This window comes from Peromyscus leucopus, chromosome 6 (assembly GCF_004664715.2).
Source record: "Peromyscus leucopus breed LL Stock chromosome 6, UCI_PerLeu_2.1, whole genome shotgun sequence".
In the NCBI taxonomy this organism is placed as follows: Eukaryota; Metazoa; Chordata; class Mammalia; order Rodentia; family Cricetidae; genus Peromyscus; species Peromyscus leucopus.
Window position 1 is genome coordinate 108,416,411 of NC_051068.1, and position 17,531 is coordinate 108,433,941.

Below are 17,531 nucleotides of genomic sequence, written 5' to 3' on the forward strand. Positions count from 1 at the left end.
GGAACTGTATTAAAGGGTTGCAGCAATAGGAAGGTTGAGAAGTACTGTTGTAACTAGTGGAGAAAATTCTCAAAAGTAATGATTGCTGAGACAGTAGAAAAAGAACTAGAGAAACCCAGACACTGGCAAAATGTGACTACTGACTGCTCCAGGATGACATCTATGTCACCAAGTGTCAGTAGAGAATTCCTGGGTATACATCCCCCAATTCCTATGCAAACTAGAACGGATTTTCCTTCTTCACAAGTTAACTATTGGCTGCTGAAGATAGGAGAAAGACAATCTACAAACGATAACGAGAAATTATTTGAAAGTTGGGTGGTCATTTCACTTTCAGAGAGATTTTAATTTGCATAAGTCCTTGAAAAAATAATTGAAACTTCACAAAATGAATGGAAAAGAAAATTTGATATTAAAATATAAAACATAGGCATTATAATAGACAACCTTGAGCATAAATGAATGGTAGATTATAGAATACTTTATTTTAATAGGATAGAATACTTTTTGTGTGCTCAGAGATCTGGAGAGTCTAGAGAATAAAACATAAGAGAAGCTGAACATACACCAAGTGTGTAAGAAAAGACATCCCCAGCTCAGAGTTGCAGCCTACCTACAAAGTAATTTGTATGCATCTTGGAGGCTCTGCCAGGAGACAGTGTCAGCAATATGTGTATCTCTAAAAGTTCTTCTTAGAGTCTTCTGTTCCAGATTCATTTTCTTTGCCATTTTGTTCTTTTTCTTAGTAGATAAATGATGCAAAAATGAAAAGTTTGAAAATTTAAAATGTCCATAGTTTGCTATTTTTCAGGTTACCATGATTGTCAACAGACTTACTAGATGTCCATACTATATTGTTGTGTTATATGTTACACATATTATGAACACTGTCTACATTGGATGCCTAATGAGTTTGAGTTGAGTGCTGCATTTTCTCACTATCCAATATTTCCTAGTTTTAATTTTGTTATAGTAGATATTAGCATTTGGGATAGTAGTATACTGATTTCTTTAATGACTGTTTATTCCACTTAAATAAATTAAATAATAGTAAGGCACATAGCAATGTCTACTACAAAAATCATCTGTTGAATGAAAAGGGAAGGGTTTAATTAATGTCTAAAACCTCTTTGTTTAATATTTCCATAGATTCCACTCTTCTATTACAGTTAATGCCGTACTAAAGATCATATTGCATATATTTTAATTTTAAATATTTTGATGATTATAATATTTTTGTTTACTCTTTTTTAAGCCATTTATTTTGTGTCTTCATGCATTCACCAATTTAAGTACAGAGGCAAAAATAGTGAAAAAAGATGAAGCTTTATTCTTATGATGGAGACAGACAATAAAAAATAATCTACAATAGACAGTGAGACAAAGATATATGCTATGGAGCAAAGCAGGAAGGGAAAGGGCATTTGGCATACACATTAGGAGAGGCCTGCCTGAGAAGATCAGTGTGGTGATCACTCTTGTGCTGTGAAAAGTATCTAAGAAAATCAAGTTAAAGGAGGAAGGGGTAAATGGCTGATAATTTCAGGGGCTTCAGTACAGGTTCACCGTTTCTGTGTATCTGAACCCATGATGAGGCAGAGCATCATGGCAAAAGGGTGGGCTGGATAAAAATGAAGATACTTGCCTCATGGCGCCTAAGAAGCAGACGGTTACATGAAAAGAATGTCTCCAGCAGCACAGTAAAACCAGGCCCCATATTTCACAGTCTACAACCCATGCTGATAGTCTACTCCAGTAGATTAAACTATAGATTAGGTCAGAGCCATCATGATGTGATCATCTATAGGTCCCAGATAAACCCACAGATGTATTTTTACTAATCTTCCAGGCATCTCTCAAGCCAATCAAATTGACAAGCAAAATTACCCACCACATTGACAGCTACATCCCAAACAAGACATTAATACCATCCCTGCTAAGGCTCAGGGAACATCATGGAAGAGAAGACAGAATATAAGCGTGAAAATAGGGGAGAAAGGTTGTAAAAATATTGTCTTCTGGGCATGACACAGCCGGTTGTTGAAATCATGGTTTCACAGCAGCTTAGGTGAGATACTGGCCTTCATAAGAGTGGGCATGCCAGGGGTTGCAGAGGGCCTCTTAATGCAGACCCTTCTCTTCTGAGCTATTGGCTACTGGTGGATTCTGGGAAGGGGCATTCATAATCTTCAATTGTGTACCTGCAAGTAGGTCTACTGGGATCTAATGGATAATTCTAAACTTATGGTCACATAGATGGCCCTGGTTAAAGCTAGTGGGTAACAAAACAAAATGATATGCGTGTGAGGAAGGGATTTATAGGGAGGAGGCAGGAGAGGGTCAAGAATAAGTAAGTGTAAGTAGAACACATTGCATACATGTATGAAATTGTTGAACAAATTTAATAAAAACTAAAAGATAATGTTCAGCTTAATTAAAGGTATCAAATGGGGCATGAAAGAAGATTCTGGAGTGATGGAAATGATCAGTCTGTAGACATAGAGGTGACCATACTGGTGTGGATCACCATGAGCAGTTATCAGAGGTATACATCTTGAATAGTACATGTTTTATACCAATTAAAAGAAAGAAAAATAGGAAAAGATTAACCGTCACAATAGGCTTTGAGAGGATTCTTTTTAAAACTCAGCATATGTTAACTGTCCAAAGTTATGAGTTTCATTATATTTGATTTATTTATTGCATGTGTGTGGAAATTTATTTATGCAGGGACTGTGTGTGTGTGTGTGTGTGTGTGTGTGTGTGTGTGTGTGTGTGTGTGTGTGTGCAGGCCAGAGGTCAATGCAGGTATCTTTCTCTGTAATTCTCTACCTTATTTTCTGGAACAGGGTCTCTTGCTGAAGTGGGAGCTCACCAATTTGATAAGACTAGCTGGCAGCAAGCTCCAAGGCTCCTCCCATCCATGCTTTCCCAGTGAGCACTATGGTACCAGGCACTCGGGTCCTCATGCCAGTGCAGTAACATCACATTGATGAGTCTTCTCTCAGCTTGCAGTCTGATATTTTCACACGTGTGAAATGTGCTTTAATCATATTCACTTCTCCTAACCACCTTGAGAAGTTTTACATTAAAAAGTCGAGGCAGCTGAAGCAATGTTGTGTGGCCACAACAGCAAGCACAGAACCCTATTGCTAGATGTTTTCTGTGTTTTGCCACCTATATCCTAAAGGGACTGTAACATACCCACTTTACTTACTCTTTGAAACATTTTGATTTGTGTGGTATCTTATCAAATGTCAGTTCCATCTCAGGATAGTTCTGTCTGAGTGAAGGGAAGGGCTGGTTTCAGAAACACATGGCTTTGATTGCATTTTTCTTGAACAAACATGAAAAGATTCACTGAATTTAGTTTACAGCATCCTTTGGGCTCTTTATCCTTTCAGTCAGATCATTCTCACTTTTAAAAATTAATCAATTAATTATTTTTTCCAGTCCAATCACAGTTTCCCCTCTGCTGTGGATATCACTCTATATAAATAAAACACTGATGGCCAGTGACCAGGCAGGAAGTATAGGTGGGACAAGGAGAGAGGAGAATTGGGGAAACAGGAAGAAGGAGAAGAGACACTGCAGCCACTGCCAGAAGCAACATGTAAAGATGCCGGTAAGCCACCAGCCACGTGGCAAGGTATAGATTTATAGAAATGGGTTAATTTAAGATATAAGAACAGTTAGCAAGAAGCCTGCCATGGCCATACAGTTTATAAGTAATATAAGTGTCTGAGTGATTATATTATAAGTAGATTGTGGGACTGCGGGGCTTGGGGAACCTGGAGAGAAGCCCTCCAGCAACAAATGGCACCCAACGGCTCAAGTTTCCACCTTAAACCTGAAAATATTTAATAACCAATTCTAAACAGAGCCAAAACCAGGTTCCTGCTTCTTGTCTCATACGGGCAGCTAGATGCCGCAAAATGCAGGTTTGTTTTCCTGGCGTGTGCGTTTGACCAGCAGTATGGCGGAAATGAGGCGTCTGCCAGCGGCACATTAAGCTGTGTGGTAGATTTAGTTTTTACTATTATTTAAAAAAATAAAAAAAAAAAAAAAGGTTTCTGGGCTACACGCTGCTTTGATAAAAGCTTAGACCCACTATTTCTGAGACTTGATGACTCCCAGAGCTGGTAGAAAACGTACCACTGCCATGTTGGGAAGCTGAAGTGGGCAGAGCCAGCAGCCACACCGCCATTTCAGTCTTAGAATGGTGCAGTTTAAAGCAATAGGCTCAAGGTAATATAAAAAATAAGCCATGTAAAGATGGCTACCACACAGAGAATCTGGATTATGTTCTCTTTGATATTCGTAACTGAAGAAAACCATTTGATTGAAAAAGCTGTTGAGTTATGCCAAAATGTATATTTTAAAGGTACCTTGACTTCAAAATTTGGATTTAAGGATATGTTGCTTTGGAAAAGAGGTTCTGCTTTTGTTTCCACAGAAAGCCAGAGGCTATGGATTTGTTCCAGATTAAGATACATCAGGTTTGACCAGCCAAGACCCCCTGAAAGGTCTCCGATGACACCATGGCCCAGATGATCCAATATCCAGAGTGGTTTCAAGGCAACTGGTTCACACAATACAGCCTCATGGACTACCCCATAGGCCTAAAATTTTCTTTGTGTCCCCATAAGATACAGCAGCCCCTCCAGCAGGAAGTAGTAAGAGATGCTATGCCCAAATTCCCAAATATACCAAGCTGGCTTTAGAGGTGGAATTGGCTCACTCCCCCTCTAAACCCAGACATATTGCTTAAAAAAAAAATGGTTAAGAGATTCTTGTGTCCCAAATCAAAAGAGCCCTCCAGTGTGGGACAGAGAAAAAACATTATTTTTATTTAAAACAGGTTGATTATAAATGTGATCTTTCTAAAAAAGAAAAGGGATATGATATAGATATATAGGAGGATATAGAGATGATAAGATAAAAGGGTAGATTAATGAATCTACTTTTAAAGAACAACTTGTTTAAAATATTTTACATTAGTATAGATTTTAGTTTATGTTTAAAATGTTTTACATTGGTATAAATTTTAGTTTATTGATACAAACTTGAAGTTAATTTTGTTATACTGTATTTCTATTCTTGTTTGAGGTATTATGTTTAACTCATTTAAAATTGTAATGGATAATTAAAAATAGATTAATAATTAGTCATCTATGATAATCATATTTGTAGCCATGTTAGTTAAGTCTTCTAGGTATACATAGATATATTTCAGTTAGATCTTCAAACACTTCATAGACCTACAGAATATGGCATTTAAATAACTTAGAAATCTGTTGATGTGAGACACAATTGCTCCTGGCTGTACCAATTTGATCCCGAGAGAATGTTGGGCTTCTAAGACATTTCCATTTGGAAGTTTGTCTTTTTGGCACAAAATGGCCTACTGGGCAAAGAACTGGCCTTGCCTTGATGGCTGACTGTACAAATGCAATGCTGTCCTTTCTGGACAAGCAGGACACAAGGAAAGCGACCACTGTACTCTGCCAAGACAGGGTAAGATGGTCTCTCAGAATTCCTGCTTCTGAAATGGTCTGTCAGATACTCTAGGCCTGTAGCCAATTTAAATATGCTAACAATGCTGAGAAACATTAGGTGACTGTCCAGGCTGCCAGCTGTCTTGGTCTACTCTTGCAAGATTCCCAAAAGTTGCTTGCATCCATCTACCATTTCTCAGGTACCATTATGTTCCTTCTCAGGTCTTTGATGTGGTTGAAAACTAGATAGTTGTAATTTCCTCAGTTATGATAAAAGATAAGTTAGATATAAAACCTTAAACTCACAAATATAAGATAGATAGGACATCTTCTTTAATATTGTAACTATAATTCTTGCTCGGTAATTGTTTTGTTATATGTAATTTTACTATGTTAAAGTTAAAACCTTCCTTTTTAAAAAAAGAAGAAAAGGGGAAGTGCTGTGGATATCACTCTATATAAATAAAACACTGATGGCCAGTGACCAGGCAGGAAGTATAGGCGGGACAAAGAGAGAGGAGAATTGGGGAAACAGGAAGAAGGGGAGAGACACTGCAGCCACTGCCAGGAGAAGCAACAAGTAAAGATGCCGGTAAGCCACCAGCCACGTGGCAAGGTAAAGATTTATAGAAATGGGTTAATTTAAGATATAAAAACAGTTAGCAAGAAGCCTGCCATGGCCATACAGTTTATAAATAATATAAGCGTCTGAGTGATTATTTTATAAGTAGATTGTGGGACTGCGGGCCTTGGGGAACCTGGAGAGAAGCCCTCCTGCAACACCCCTCCCTTCCTCCTCTCCTCCCAGTCCTTCCCCACAACCTAACCTCTTCACTCCAGTCCATTCCTCCTTTCTCTTCAGAAAAGGCAGGCCTCCCATGTATATCATATAGCCATGGTATAGCAAGTTTCAGTAAGACTAGGCACCTCCCCTTGTATTAAGGCTAGGTTAGGCAACCCAGTATAAGGAAAAGGGTCCCAAAAGCAGGTAACAAAGTCAGATACAGCTCCTGGTTCTTCTGTTAGGAGTCCCACAAGAAGACCGAGCTACACAACTGTAATATATGTGCAGAGGTCCTAGGTCAGTTCCATCGAAGCTAAAATAGATAAAGACTCAAGAAACTAGATATCAACATACCAAATAATCCAATTAAAAAAGGGATACAGATCTAAACAGAGAATTCTCAACAGAGGAATCTCAAATGGCCAAGAAGCACTTAAGGAAATGTTCAACATCCTTAGCCCTCAGGAAAATGCAAATCAAAATGACTCTGAGATTCCATCTTATACCTGTCAGAATGGCTAAGATCAAAAACACAAGTGACAGCTCATGCTAGAGAGGATGCAGAGCAAGGGGATCACTCCTCCACTGCTGGTGGAGTGCAAACTTGTACATCCCAACTTTTAGTGTATCCTTCCACCTCCGTCATCGTGTCTTGATTTTTGTCTGTTAATTTCATGCAACATGTGGGAAGAGGACAGTCCATCACTCCCCTCTCTCCGACCTTCTCTAACCATTTCCCTACTGGGCAAAGCCTGCGGGATCAAGGACAGGAGGCATAGTAAAGGGACTTCATGGAGAATGCCAGGCATTTCTGTCTTACCTTTGCTAAGCTTCTTTGTCTCAATGAAGTAGTCATGTTTCAAATGCCACAGTGTATGAGAAGATGCCACTTTGGTCACCTTTCATTTGTGCCAGCCCAGTTGATAAGGGCAGGATTTGGAGTGTCTAACATTAGAATTTTTGGCATTAAAGAGCCAAGTAAAATCCAGGCTTTCTCTCTCACATATAATTGAGTCTCAGAGAAGTAAATTAATATGTTATAATTATCAAAGTTGCCACTTTATACTTCATTGAATTTTACATTTTAAGTAAGATGAAAGTCAGTGATATAACTATGGGCTTTGGTCATAGGCTGTTGTAGGAAATCTTGTGTAAAGATACAACTGTTTTGCTTTAATGTTTCTGGAAAATATATCATTTTTTCTATTACTTTCCCTAAATATATGGCTGACACAGCTTACAGAGACAAAGGCAGCCTATAGAAATGTGTGTGTAGCATCTACTGTTCCTGAAATATTCAATGTGAAACTGAATTTAATTTCTACACGTCATAATCAGAAGCACCTTCTATTAGGAGTTGACTAAACTTATATAAACTAAACTATTTGGAAATGTTAATATATGAGAAACACAATAAAGTATTTAGATAGATATTCCTATCACTATTTGGAAATTAGAAAAACAATCATTTGTATTTATTCTATTCTATCATTCCTTTCTACTGAAATTAGCCATTTTTTTTTGTTGCTGTTTGTTAGTTAAGATGACAAACAGGAAAATTTAGTGGTTAATCCCAATAAACTTGTTTTAGAGAATCAGAAATAATTTTAAACATTCAATGTACTAGGAACATTTTGCACGAGGATCAGAGCATGATAAACTTGTACTCCAGTCTAAGTTAGTGAACTACTTTTGAGGAACAGGTGGATGAAGTCTCCAGCTCTTAATAAGAAACAACACAAGCTGTAAAGATATATTTTAATTTGATAGAAAGACGTTTAGTAAGGACTTGGGGACTGGGAGGCATGAAAAAAGGACCTTCCAGAAGGGGACAGGATGAATACGACCAATGTGTGATGCATGCATGTTCTGAAATATCAGTGTGCACACCATTAGTTGGTAAAATTAATATGACTTCAGAAAACAATGGAGAGGGCTGGAGATATGGCTCAGTGGCAGAGTGTTTGGTTAGCACTGAGAAACAAAACATCAGCTAAGGAAAATGTAAATAAAGTACATTTCAAAGGTACATGCAAATAGGCACTAAATCAAAGAAGCTATCTGGAAACACGATGTAACAAGAACATTCTTAAATGTGAGAAAGGCAGACAGTGGGCTGTCATTTAAAAAGCAAATATAAAGTAAGTTTTTATTTGAAGGGGGCAGAGAGTAGGATGAATAATCTATATAGTTTAGTTCCATAATTTTGCTAGACTGCATTTAACTCTGCTGATTTTTTTCTTTAATATTCAAGATGGGAAAATTAGATGCTTCAGTGGCAAAATGAATGGATTTTTGGAGAATGATATGAGTCTCCATATAGCACTAATAAACTGTGGATGACACATCCTGAAACTCAAAGGCACACTCTGTGTTCATCTACATGAGGATTAGTCCTGGGGGGCAGGCCCTCCACCAGCAGTCTTGCTTTGTCCAGATATCAAAATGTTTGCAGATTCTTGAGTTTAATTATGATAATCTGAAATTAAGATCACAGAAAATGGATTAGGGCATAATGAATCATCAATGGACGTGGATTACCTAGTTTCAAATCACCCCATCTATAAATCTCTTTAAGGCACATTTTTCTTTAGCTCAAAAAAACAAACAAACAAAAAATAAAAACCAAGTTCATTTATTCTTTCAAGAGAAGACAATGAAATATTTAAAGACTCCAATTTTTAAATGATTGATTAAAGTCTATATCATGCCCAGTTTAGGTTTCCTAAGAAACAACTACTATTTTACCTTCTTTAATGATCTTTCTTGCAGCAGAAACCAAATTCCTTTTCAGCTGGGAGTCGAGCAGGAAACTACAAATTAATAATAAAAAAAAAAATACAAAACTAAGGCTTTTCCATTTTAAGGTTCAACAAGGAAACATTATAAAGCACAGCTGCCTTTCATGATTCTGAGAAAAACAGCTCTGTAAGGTAACTCGTAGACAATTCTTCTCTATCTTAAAAGGCAACTGTCACAGTAAGCTCGGCTACATCAAAATCGTAGGGTTTGATTTCTTCAGATGCAGAATCTAGGCTGACCCTGCACCTGCTCCTCCCTTGGCTTCTCTGGGGCTGGGATCACAGGCTGACGCATCACACCTGGCTCAAAGTTTACTTCAATTTTAAGAGTAAACAGTGGAGAAATGGGAACTCACACTTACTCCAAATTTCTCACGTCTTAAAAAAAATGGGTTTCAAAAAGTAAATATATATATACTTTATATTTTAAGTATACTTTAAAATACAAAAGTATAGCTTAAAAAGTGTGTGTGTGTGTGTGTGTGTGTGTGTGTGTGTGTGTGTGTATCTTTTTTCCTTCAGATTTTGAATTAAGCTTTTTGTTTGACAAAACATTTTTTTTTTTTTTGAGACAGAGTTTCTCTGTATAGCCTTGGCTATCCTGGATATTGCTCTGTAGACCAGACTAACTTCAAACTCACAGAAATCCATCTGCTTCTGCCTCCCAAGTGCTGAGATAAAAGGCAAAAAGGCATGTGCCACCACCCACTGGTGACAAAGTATTTTTATAAGCTCTTGGGCGTCAGTACAGTCTCCAATTCTGCACTCCAAAGAGTAGAGAACCACACACATACACACACACACACACACACACACACACACACACACACACACACACACGCACGCACACTGCAGTGGGTCATAAAATCCAGAAATGCAAAAACACTTCAATTTATTCTTAAAGCATGAATGACTTTCATGATAAAATATTACTTCTCTGAAACAAGGGAGCTGAAGGGCTCCTATACCTTTGGAAAATTAAAATGATTTCATTAGAAAGTTTACCAAGGACTTTTAATTGTGTATTTTAGCAAGAAATCCAAAGGCAATATCACTCTTGATAACAGCACACATTTCCCGTGTCACCGGAGTGGATATGTGAAATAATGTGGCTTCCATAAAGAATTTGTGGTCACGACACTAACTATGATGTCTTGAAGTGTCTTGATTTTCAATTTTGCTCTCCTGGCTTAATGATCTTCTTATGCTCTTAGCAATTTCTTATCTCTGATGTGAAAAGCTGCATATTTGCAAAATCAATATTTTGGGGCTATATATTTCCTATACATTGGCCATAAGAACTACACTTCTTGAATAAAATTCTCATTCCATTCATATTTTTAAAACTGATATACTCATAATTTCTCTAACATTTATTTTTTTTGGTTTTTCGAGACAGGGTTTCTTTGTGTAGCTTTGCGCCTTTCCTGGAGCTCACTTGGTAGCCCAGGCTGGCCTCGAACTCACAGAGATCCGCCTGGTTCTGCCTCCCGAGTGCTGGGATTAAAGGCATGCGCCACCAATGCCCGGCCATCTAGCATTTATTTTTCATAGACACACCCAGCCATACTGGGTTTTTTACACCTAAGCATTCCATTTTTATTTTTTCTAAATAGTAAATTTCCTTAAGCTACTACTCATGGATTTTTTTTTTTTTGAGACAGGGTTTCTCTGTGTAGCTCTGGCTGTCCAAGAACTCACTCTGTAGACCACACTGGCCTCAAACTCACAGAGATCCTCCTGCCTCTGCCTCCCAGTGCTGGAATTAAAGGTGGGAGCCACCACTGCCGACTCTACTCATGGATTTTAAACACTAATGCTTTTCTAACTTTACTGATTCTTCTTGGCTCAAAGAACAGACAAGATGGAAAGTTATTATGTTCCTCAACAGAGAAAGTCTTCCCTTGTATTAAAAAAATTAAAATGAACACAACTTACCTTATTGTTGAAGGGACAATTGTACAATGTAGTTTCACTGTGGGCATTATTACCTATAAATACAGACTTTTACTATTTCTTCAATTAATAACATATATAATAATTCAATTATTCATTAATTAAAGTGTTATGAAGCATGAAATATGAGTAAATAGGAAAATTATTAAGTGGAGAACAAGGGCATATTATAAGTATACTCGGTGAACTGAATGTTATATTCATACAGACTGACTTGAGTAGTATATTGAGGAGTCAGTTATGTTCAGATAAAAATTTTCAAACCCTAGAATTAACCTCTATTTCATTAAACCCTTTTATTTTTCTTTCAGCACTTGCCAGAACTGGTCAGTTGCAAAGCACAGTTTTCTAGGCTCCCCACTGGTAGCTTCTGATCCTCCTCTAATATTACCATGAGACTCCCATTTCCAGCCCAGCCACACAGGGTAGTCATACTGCTTCTCCCTCTCCCAGTTACTAGTTTAGGCTAGTTGTTGAATAGGTCTCTATTTGGCTTCAAACTCTTCTTTTCCCTCCCAATATCTGTCCTGTATTCCTCTTCTTATCACATTCATATGAATCACTTGAGTGTTGCACAAATTTAATTTCCTCTATCAATAACATGTATATCAACAATCAGATACCAGTTCCATAAGTCATTATCATCCTTCATAACAAATTCCCATGTACATTTCTCACTTACATTTTACATGTGAGAAAATTGAGATTGATTCATTCATGAGAAGATGTGAAAGAGTTCATGCCATGAGAAGAACACACAGAGATGAGGTGGTAAGGGATTGATGCTGTCCAACACAGCTAACCAGTGGACCTCCAATATTAGTACAATAGGAGGAAAAGAAAGACTGTAATCTAACCAACCAAAAGAACAGGAAAAAGCAAGTCCCTCTCAACAATAACTTTAAATGAAAAATGATCACAACTTTCTAACACATCACTAGCTAACTGACTGGATTTAAAAACAAGATCCAATTATCTCTTGTCTCCAAAAGTGCACTTAGCTAGCAAAGGCATCCAAAAACTGAGTGTGAAAGAATGAAAATCAACCTACCAATCAAATGGAAGTCATAATATGCAAGCATAGCAATTATTATGCTTGCTAAAGAAGACAGCTGAGCAAAACTAGTCAGGAGACATAGAGAGGGACCTTCCATATTAACTAAAGAACATTCACTAAGTAAATACAGCAACTCTAAATAGGTACACGCTGCATATTGGAATGTTATACAACACTAAGAGACATAAAAGATCACATATTTACCAGCACAATACTAGCAGCACAATACTTCATTACTCCATTCTAATATTTATATAGATCTTTATATTGGTTGCATCATATGGCACAAAGTAATCCCTATTAAATAAATAAAAAAAAACATATTGGGGCAATTCCTTGTGTTTATCAGACCACAATGAAAAAATATAAACAAATAGCAAGAGAAACCTCAGAAATGACACAAACACCCAGAGACTAAATAATATACTTTTGAATGAGTAGTGGGGCACTAAAGAGGTCAAGGGGGAAATTTTCTTTAAAGTCCAGAAATAACAAAACAACCCCAATAGTACACCTTACCTGATCCTATGGATTCAGCTAAGGCAGCCCTAATGAAAGGTTATAGCTATGAGCACTAGCAGTAAAAAAATAAGAGAAATCTCAAATAACCTAATGGTGTACCAGAAGACTCTTGAAGAACACTCAACAACCTAAACCCAATAGATGGCAAGAATAAAGATTAGAGCAAGGGTTAACAAAGCAGGAACTAAAGGGATAATGCACAGAATAAAAAAAGAGTTGGTTCTGTGAAAAGACGAACAAGATTGACAAAAATCTCCACAAAGAAAAGCCCAGGACTAAAAAGATTCACTGATGAGTTCAGCCCAACTTTTCAGGAGGATTTAACACCAATATTTCTCAAAATGTTCTAAGAAATATAAAGAGAAGACAAAGTCTCATATTTATTCTATGAAGCCATTATTACCCTAATGCCAGAATGGGACACAACATGATAAAAAGAGAATGCCAGACTATCCTTGATGAATATATATGGAAAACTCTTCACAAAATTGAAGAACATGTTAAGAAGATCAAGCACCATGACCAAGAAGGCTGCACTTTCAGTCTGGTTGCTCATATGCAAATCACTAAGTATAATACATAGTGTAATTAAAATCAAGGACAGAAGTCACGTGATCATTTCAATAGATGCAGAAAAGGCATTTTACATAGTTCACATGATATCAATCCTGGAGAAATTAGAAATAAAAAGAACATTTCAAATTAAAGACTATACATAATAAATCTATAGTCAATATTATACTAAATATCAACAATCTGAAAGAAATTTTTTTAAAAACCTTGGGGATGACAAGGGTAATCACTCCACTGTTTTTCAATATAGTACTCAAAGTGCTGGACCTAGATGGTCTCCACTATTTTTTCAATATAGTACTCAAAGTGCTTCACCTAGACAAGGTGAAGACATAAGAGATTAAAAATAGAAAAAGTAAAATTATTCCTTTTCATCACATGATTCTCTAATTAAAAGACCCTACAAACTCTACCAGAATACCCTGAGATCTAATAAACACATGGTACAATGTTGCAGGATTTAAAACCAACAGGCAGAAACCATCATTTTTCATATATATCAATAACAAACTCTCTAAAAGAAATTTGGCAAAAACATTTCATTCACAACATTTCAATAAAACAAAACAAAACAAACAAAACCATAAGTAATAATAAACAGAATGAAGGAAGTGAAAGGTTCTATAATGAAAAATGTCCCCCCAGGGACCCAAGGAAAACAGTGTGGGTTATCTTTTATATGTTGACCCTGGCTCTGAATGTTTCTATGTATACATACGGATATATGCTGTGAAATGAGAAAAGGGACCATGACAGCAGAAAAAGCGGTCCTGAGAAGGGGAGAGAGAAATCGAACAAAAGTGCTGCTATGAAAATGGAGAGGAAGCTACTGAGGGGGGCGGTATAGAAGGGGGCAGTAGGGTCGGGCAGAAGAGCGAGGAGGAAGATCAGCAAAGACAATGCCATGATGGTATCTCACACTTTACATGCTAATTAAAGAATAAAAATAGACGAAGACCCAGAGCTTCTATTAGGTGCCAAAGGACACAGTCAAATCCCAAAGTCCCTTTTCTCTATTATGATGGGACACCCCTTGTTGCTCTAGAGGCACCGCACTTTTTTTAAAAATTTATTTTATTTTTTTTTACTTTCATTTATTTTACTTTTAGTAATAAATTTTTTCTATCTCATACATGATTGGACACATATTTTGCTTTTAAAATTAACAGTCACAAAGAAAGGAACAATGGTTTATTTTTGTAGTCAAGGTGACCACGCAGCTGAATCTTAAGGCCTCAACAATGTCGCCTCTTAACCACTCTCACAACCGGAAGGCCTTCTGTTCCGCTGCTTTCTGGTGAAGGGTGATTTGTTTGTCCAGGGGTTCCCATTGGTCAGGCAGTTAGACAGCTGGCTTCCCTCCACTCCTCTGGGCTGCTGCAGGGTTCTTCCAGGTGAACCCGCATGGCCAGCGCAGCAGCTGCGGCAATCCCAGTGCAAATCTGTGTCTCTGCGCTTCTACCGGGGCTGGCCCAGGAGTCCTGCCTTGGTCGCCAGGGCTTCATTCTCTTCAGGCTTCACCTCTCTTGTTGTGAAGTCTTTAACACACACAGTCCAAAAAGCAGGTCTCTGTAAGTTTATTGTAGGTTCCCAGGAACTCCTTAAACTGTTTTATCTGGTCGGATTCTGGTATCTGTGCAGTCATATTCTTTCAATGTGTTTATTAATCACCTTTTCTGATGCATGAGTTTCCTTTCTGCTCTGGAAAAGCAATTGCCCCGCCTTTTGCTTGAATGTCTTCAGGGAGGCTGGATTTCTTACTTAGCCACGGGCTCTGGCATCCAACGCCGGCCCTGGGGCCGAGGGGCTGCGGTGTGTGGAGTCCGAGATCGGAGGGGTCGGTGGAAGGAGGGGCCCGCGCCGCGGGAGGGCCCGAGGCACCACACTTTTATATTTGATGTCAGATGGTTTTGTACATAAACATGCAATCTATGCAAAGTTGTACACCAATATAAAACTACTAGGTTTACATCAATTATAAACATTTAATGTGTAATACTTAACACTTACCACTTGGGTGGTGCACAATGGTGAGTTTATCTACAAGACAAAAAACACATTCTGTGAAGTTTAATATTTATCCCAAGAGGTGGCTGAAATTTATACCATAAACTGAAAATACTAATGCTCCCTTTGAATAATGTGTGACCCCAAGTCTCACTACTTCTGTCTTTTCTGACTAGCCCTGAGGTGTTATGGTCTGAAGCTTGCTTTACAACTGTTGGAACCCTGCTTCTCTGCATTGATATTCCTTTAGTCTGAAACACTTCGTTCATTTTAGAAATCGGAGGTTTTTCAGAAATTATTGTATATTATAAGGTTTAAGCATTTCTAAGTGTACAAGCTCATGATTTTTAAAACAAATCGATTAGCTATATGCCTACCAGTCCAATAGGTTTCCTTGCCACAGAATACATACTCAGAACCTCTCGTTAATCCTCATTCGAATGGTATTCCTCACAGCCTCAGCTGATCTACAATACACCGCTATAGGTTAGTGTTGATTGTATTATTGTGGTAGTTTGAATGAAAAGGGCACCCATAGACTCACAGGGAGTGGCATTATTGGGGGCGGGTGGCCTTGTTGGAGAAAGTGTGTTAGGCTTTTAGGTTTCAGAAGCTCAAGCCAGGTCCTAGTGGCTCACTCTCTCTTCCTTCAGCCTGCTGATCCAGATGTAGAACGCTTAGCTGCCTTTCCAGCACCATGTCAGCCTGCATGCCACCATGCTTCCTGCCATGACAATGAAGGCCTAAACCTCTGAACTAGAAGCTAATTCCAGTTAAATGCTTTTAAATGCTTTTTTTTTTTTTAAATAGGATTTGCGGTGGTCATGGTGTCTGTTCATAGCAATAGAAACCTTAAGACACTAGCTAAATTGAATCTTACAGCATGTTCTGCTTTGTACCTGGTGTCTTTCACTCAGCACCCCAGCTGGAATTCATTGTATTGTGCATAATAGAAGCATTCATTTTTACTGCTTAGGTGGTATCACAGCATAAATACAGGCTGTCTTAGTTAGGTGTTCTATTGCTGTGATGAAACTTCATGACCAAAAAGCAAGTTGGGGAGAAGAGGGGTTATTTGGTTTACACTTCCACGTGGTACTCCATCACTGAAGGAAGTCAGAACAGGAACTCAAACATGGCAGGATTCTAGAGGTAGGAGCTGATGCAGAAGCCATGGAGGGGTGCTGCTTATTGGCTTGCATTCCATGGCTTGCTCAGCCTGCTGTCTTATAGAACTCAGGACCACCTGCCAAGGGATGGAACCACCCAAAATGGGCTCAGCCCTACCCTATCAATCACTGATTTAAAAAATGCATTGCAGCAGATCTTATGGAGGCATTTTTTCAGATACCTCTAGTTTGTGTGTCAAGTTGACATAAAACTAACCACCACACAGACACAATGTAATTACATATGTTGCTGCTTAACATTCTGATTGTTTCCAGTTATTATGAATCAAACTTCCATAGGCTTTATAAATAGGTATTTTGGTAGATATAAGGTTTCATTTATATCAGAAAAATATCCTGGGTTGGAATAATCAGAACACACATTAAGCATGTATCTGATCTTTTCAAAGTCATTCCACACTTTAACCTTCCCTCAGCAATCATGTACATCCAGTTCCATATCCTATACTTAGGTTGGTCTGGCAGCCTTTTAAAGTCACATTCATAACAGTTGTTGATTGGCATCTCACTGAAGCTTACTTTGTCTTTCCTGAATAGTCAATCATGGCCTTCTACAGGGTGCCCAGCATCCCTCCCCTTAGTCTGAGGCCTTTTAAATCATCACGTGTAACATAGTAGAGAACATCTACTAGTGTGTAATCCTTGGCCAGAAACCAACTTATAGTGTCCTCATCAGCTCCATTTCCTCTCAGCCAGCCAGTAAGTTCAGAATCTTCAGTGACTGTGCCAGGACAGTTCAGGTGGCATATGGGAAACTCGGGTATGCCTATTGGTTGGGACTTAAGATTCAGGTGTTTAATTTCTTGGTCTTTTTCTTCAATAGCTTGATGGAGTGTTAGGGAATATTATTTTAAGGTTTGTTACTTTTGTTTAACTCTGTGAAGCTGTGTTACTTTGCCTGTCGAAAACACCTGATGGTCTAATAAGGAACTCAATGGCAAACAGCGAGGCAGAAGAAAGGATAGGCAGGGCTGGCAGGTAGAGAGATGGATAGAAGGAGAAATCTGGGAGAAGAAGAAGTAGCCAGAGAAGGAGGACTTCAGGGGCCAGCCACAGGGTTACACAGTAAGCTACAGAGTAAGAATAAGATACACAGAAGTAAGAGAATGGTAGATGCAAAAGGTAGACAGGATAATGTAAATT

The 17,531-nt window shown here is 38.1% G+C and overlaps 1 protein-coding gene and 1 pseudogene across 2 annotated transcripts in view; both read right to left on the minus strand.

Moving 5' to 3' along the window:
• Positions 1 to 8,026: 8,026 nt before the first annotated feature.
• Positions 8,027 to 17,531, minus strand: part of Bank1 (B cell scaffold protein with ankyrin repeats 1) — a 264,417-nt gene continuing 254,912 nt past the window's right edge. For both annotated transcript variants that reach the window (XM_028857459.2, XM_037207133.1), the window contains exons 14-17: positions 15,202 to 15,231; positions 11,022 to 11,074; positions 9,031 to 9,095; positions 8,027 to 8,761 (exon numbers count right to left, since the gene is read on the minus strand). In XM_028857459.2, coding sequence (XP_028713292.1) covers positions 9,036 to 9,095; positions 11,022 to 11,074; positions 15,202 to 15,231 — 143 coding nt within the window. In that variant the 3' untranslated portion in view covers positions 8,027 to 8,761; positions 9,031 to 9,035. The remainder of the gene's footprint in view (positions 8,762 to 9,030; positions 9,096 to 11,021; positions 11,075 to 15,201; positions 15,232 to 17,531) is intronic.
• LOC114683229 lies at positions 14,360 to 15,195 on the minus strand (annotated as a pseudogene).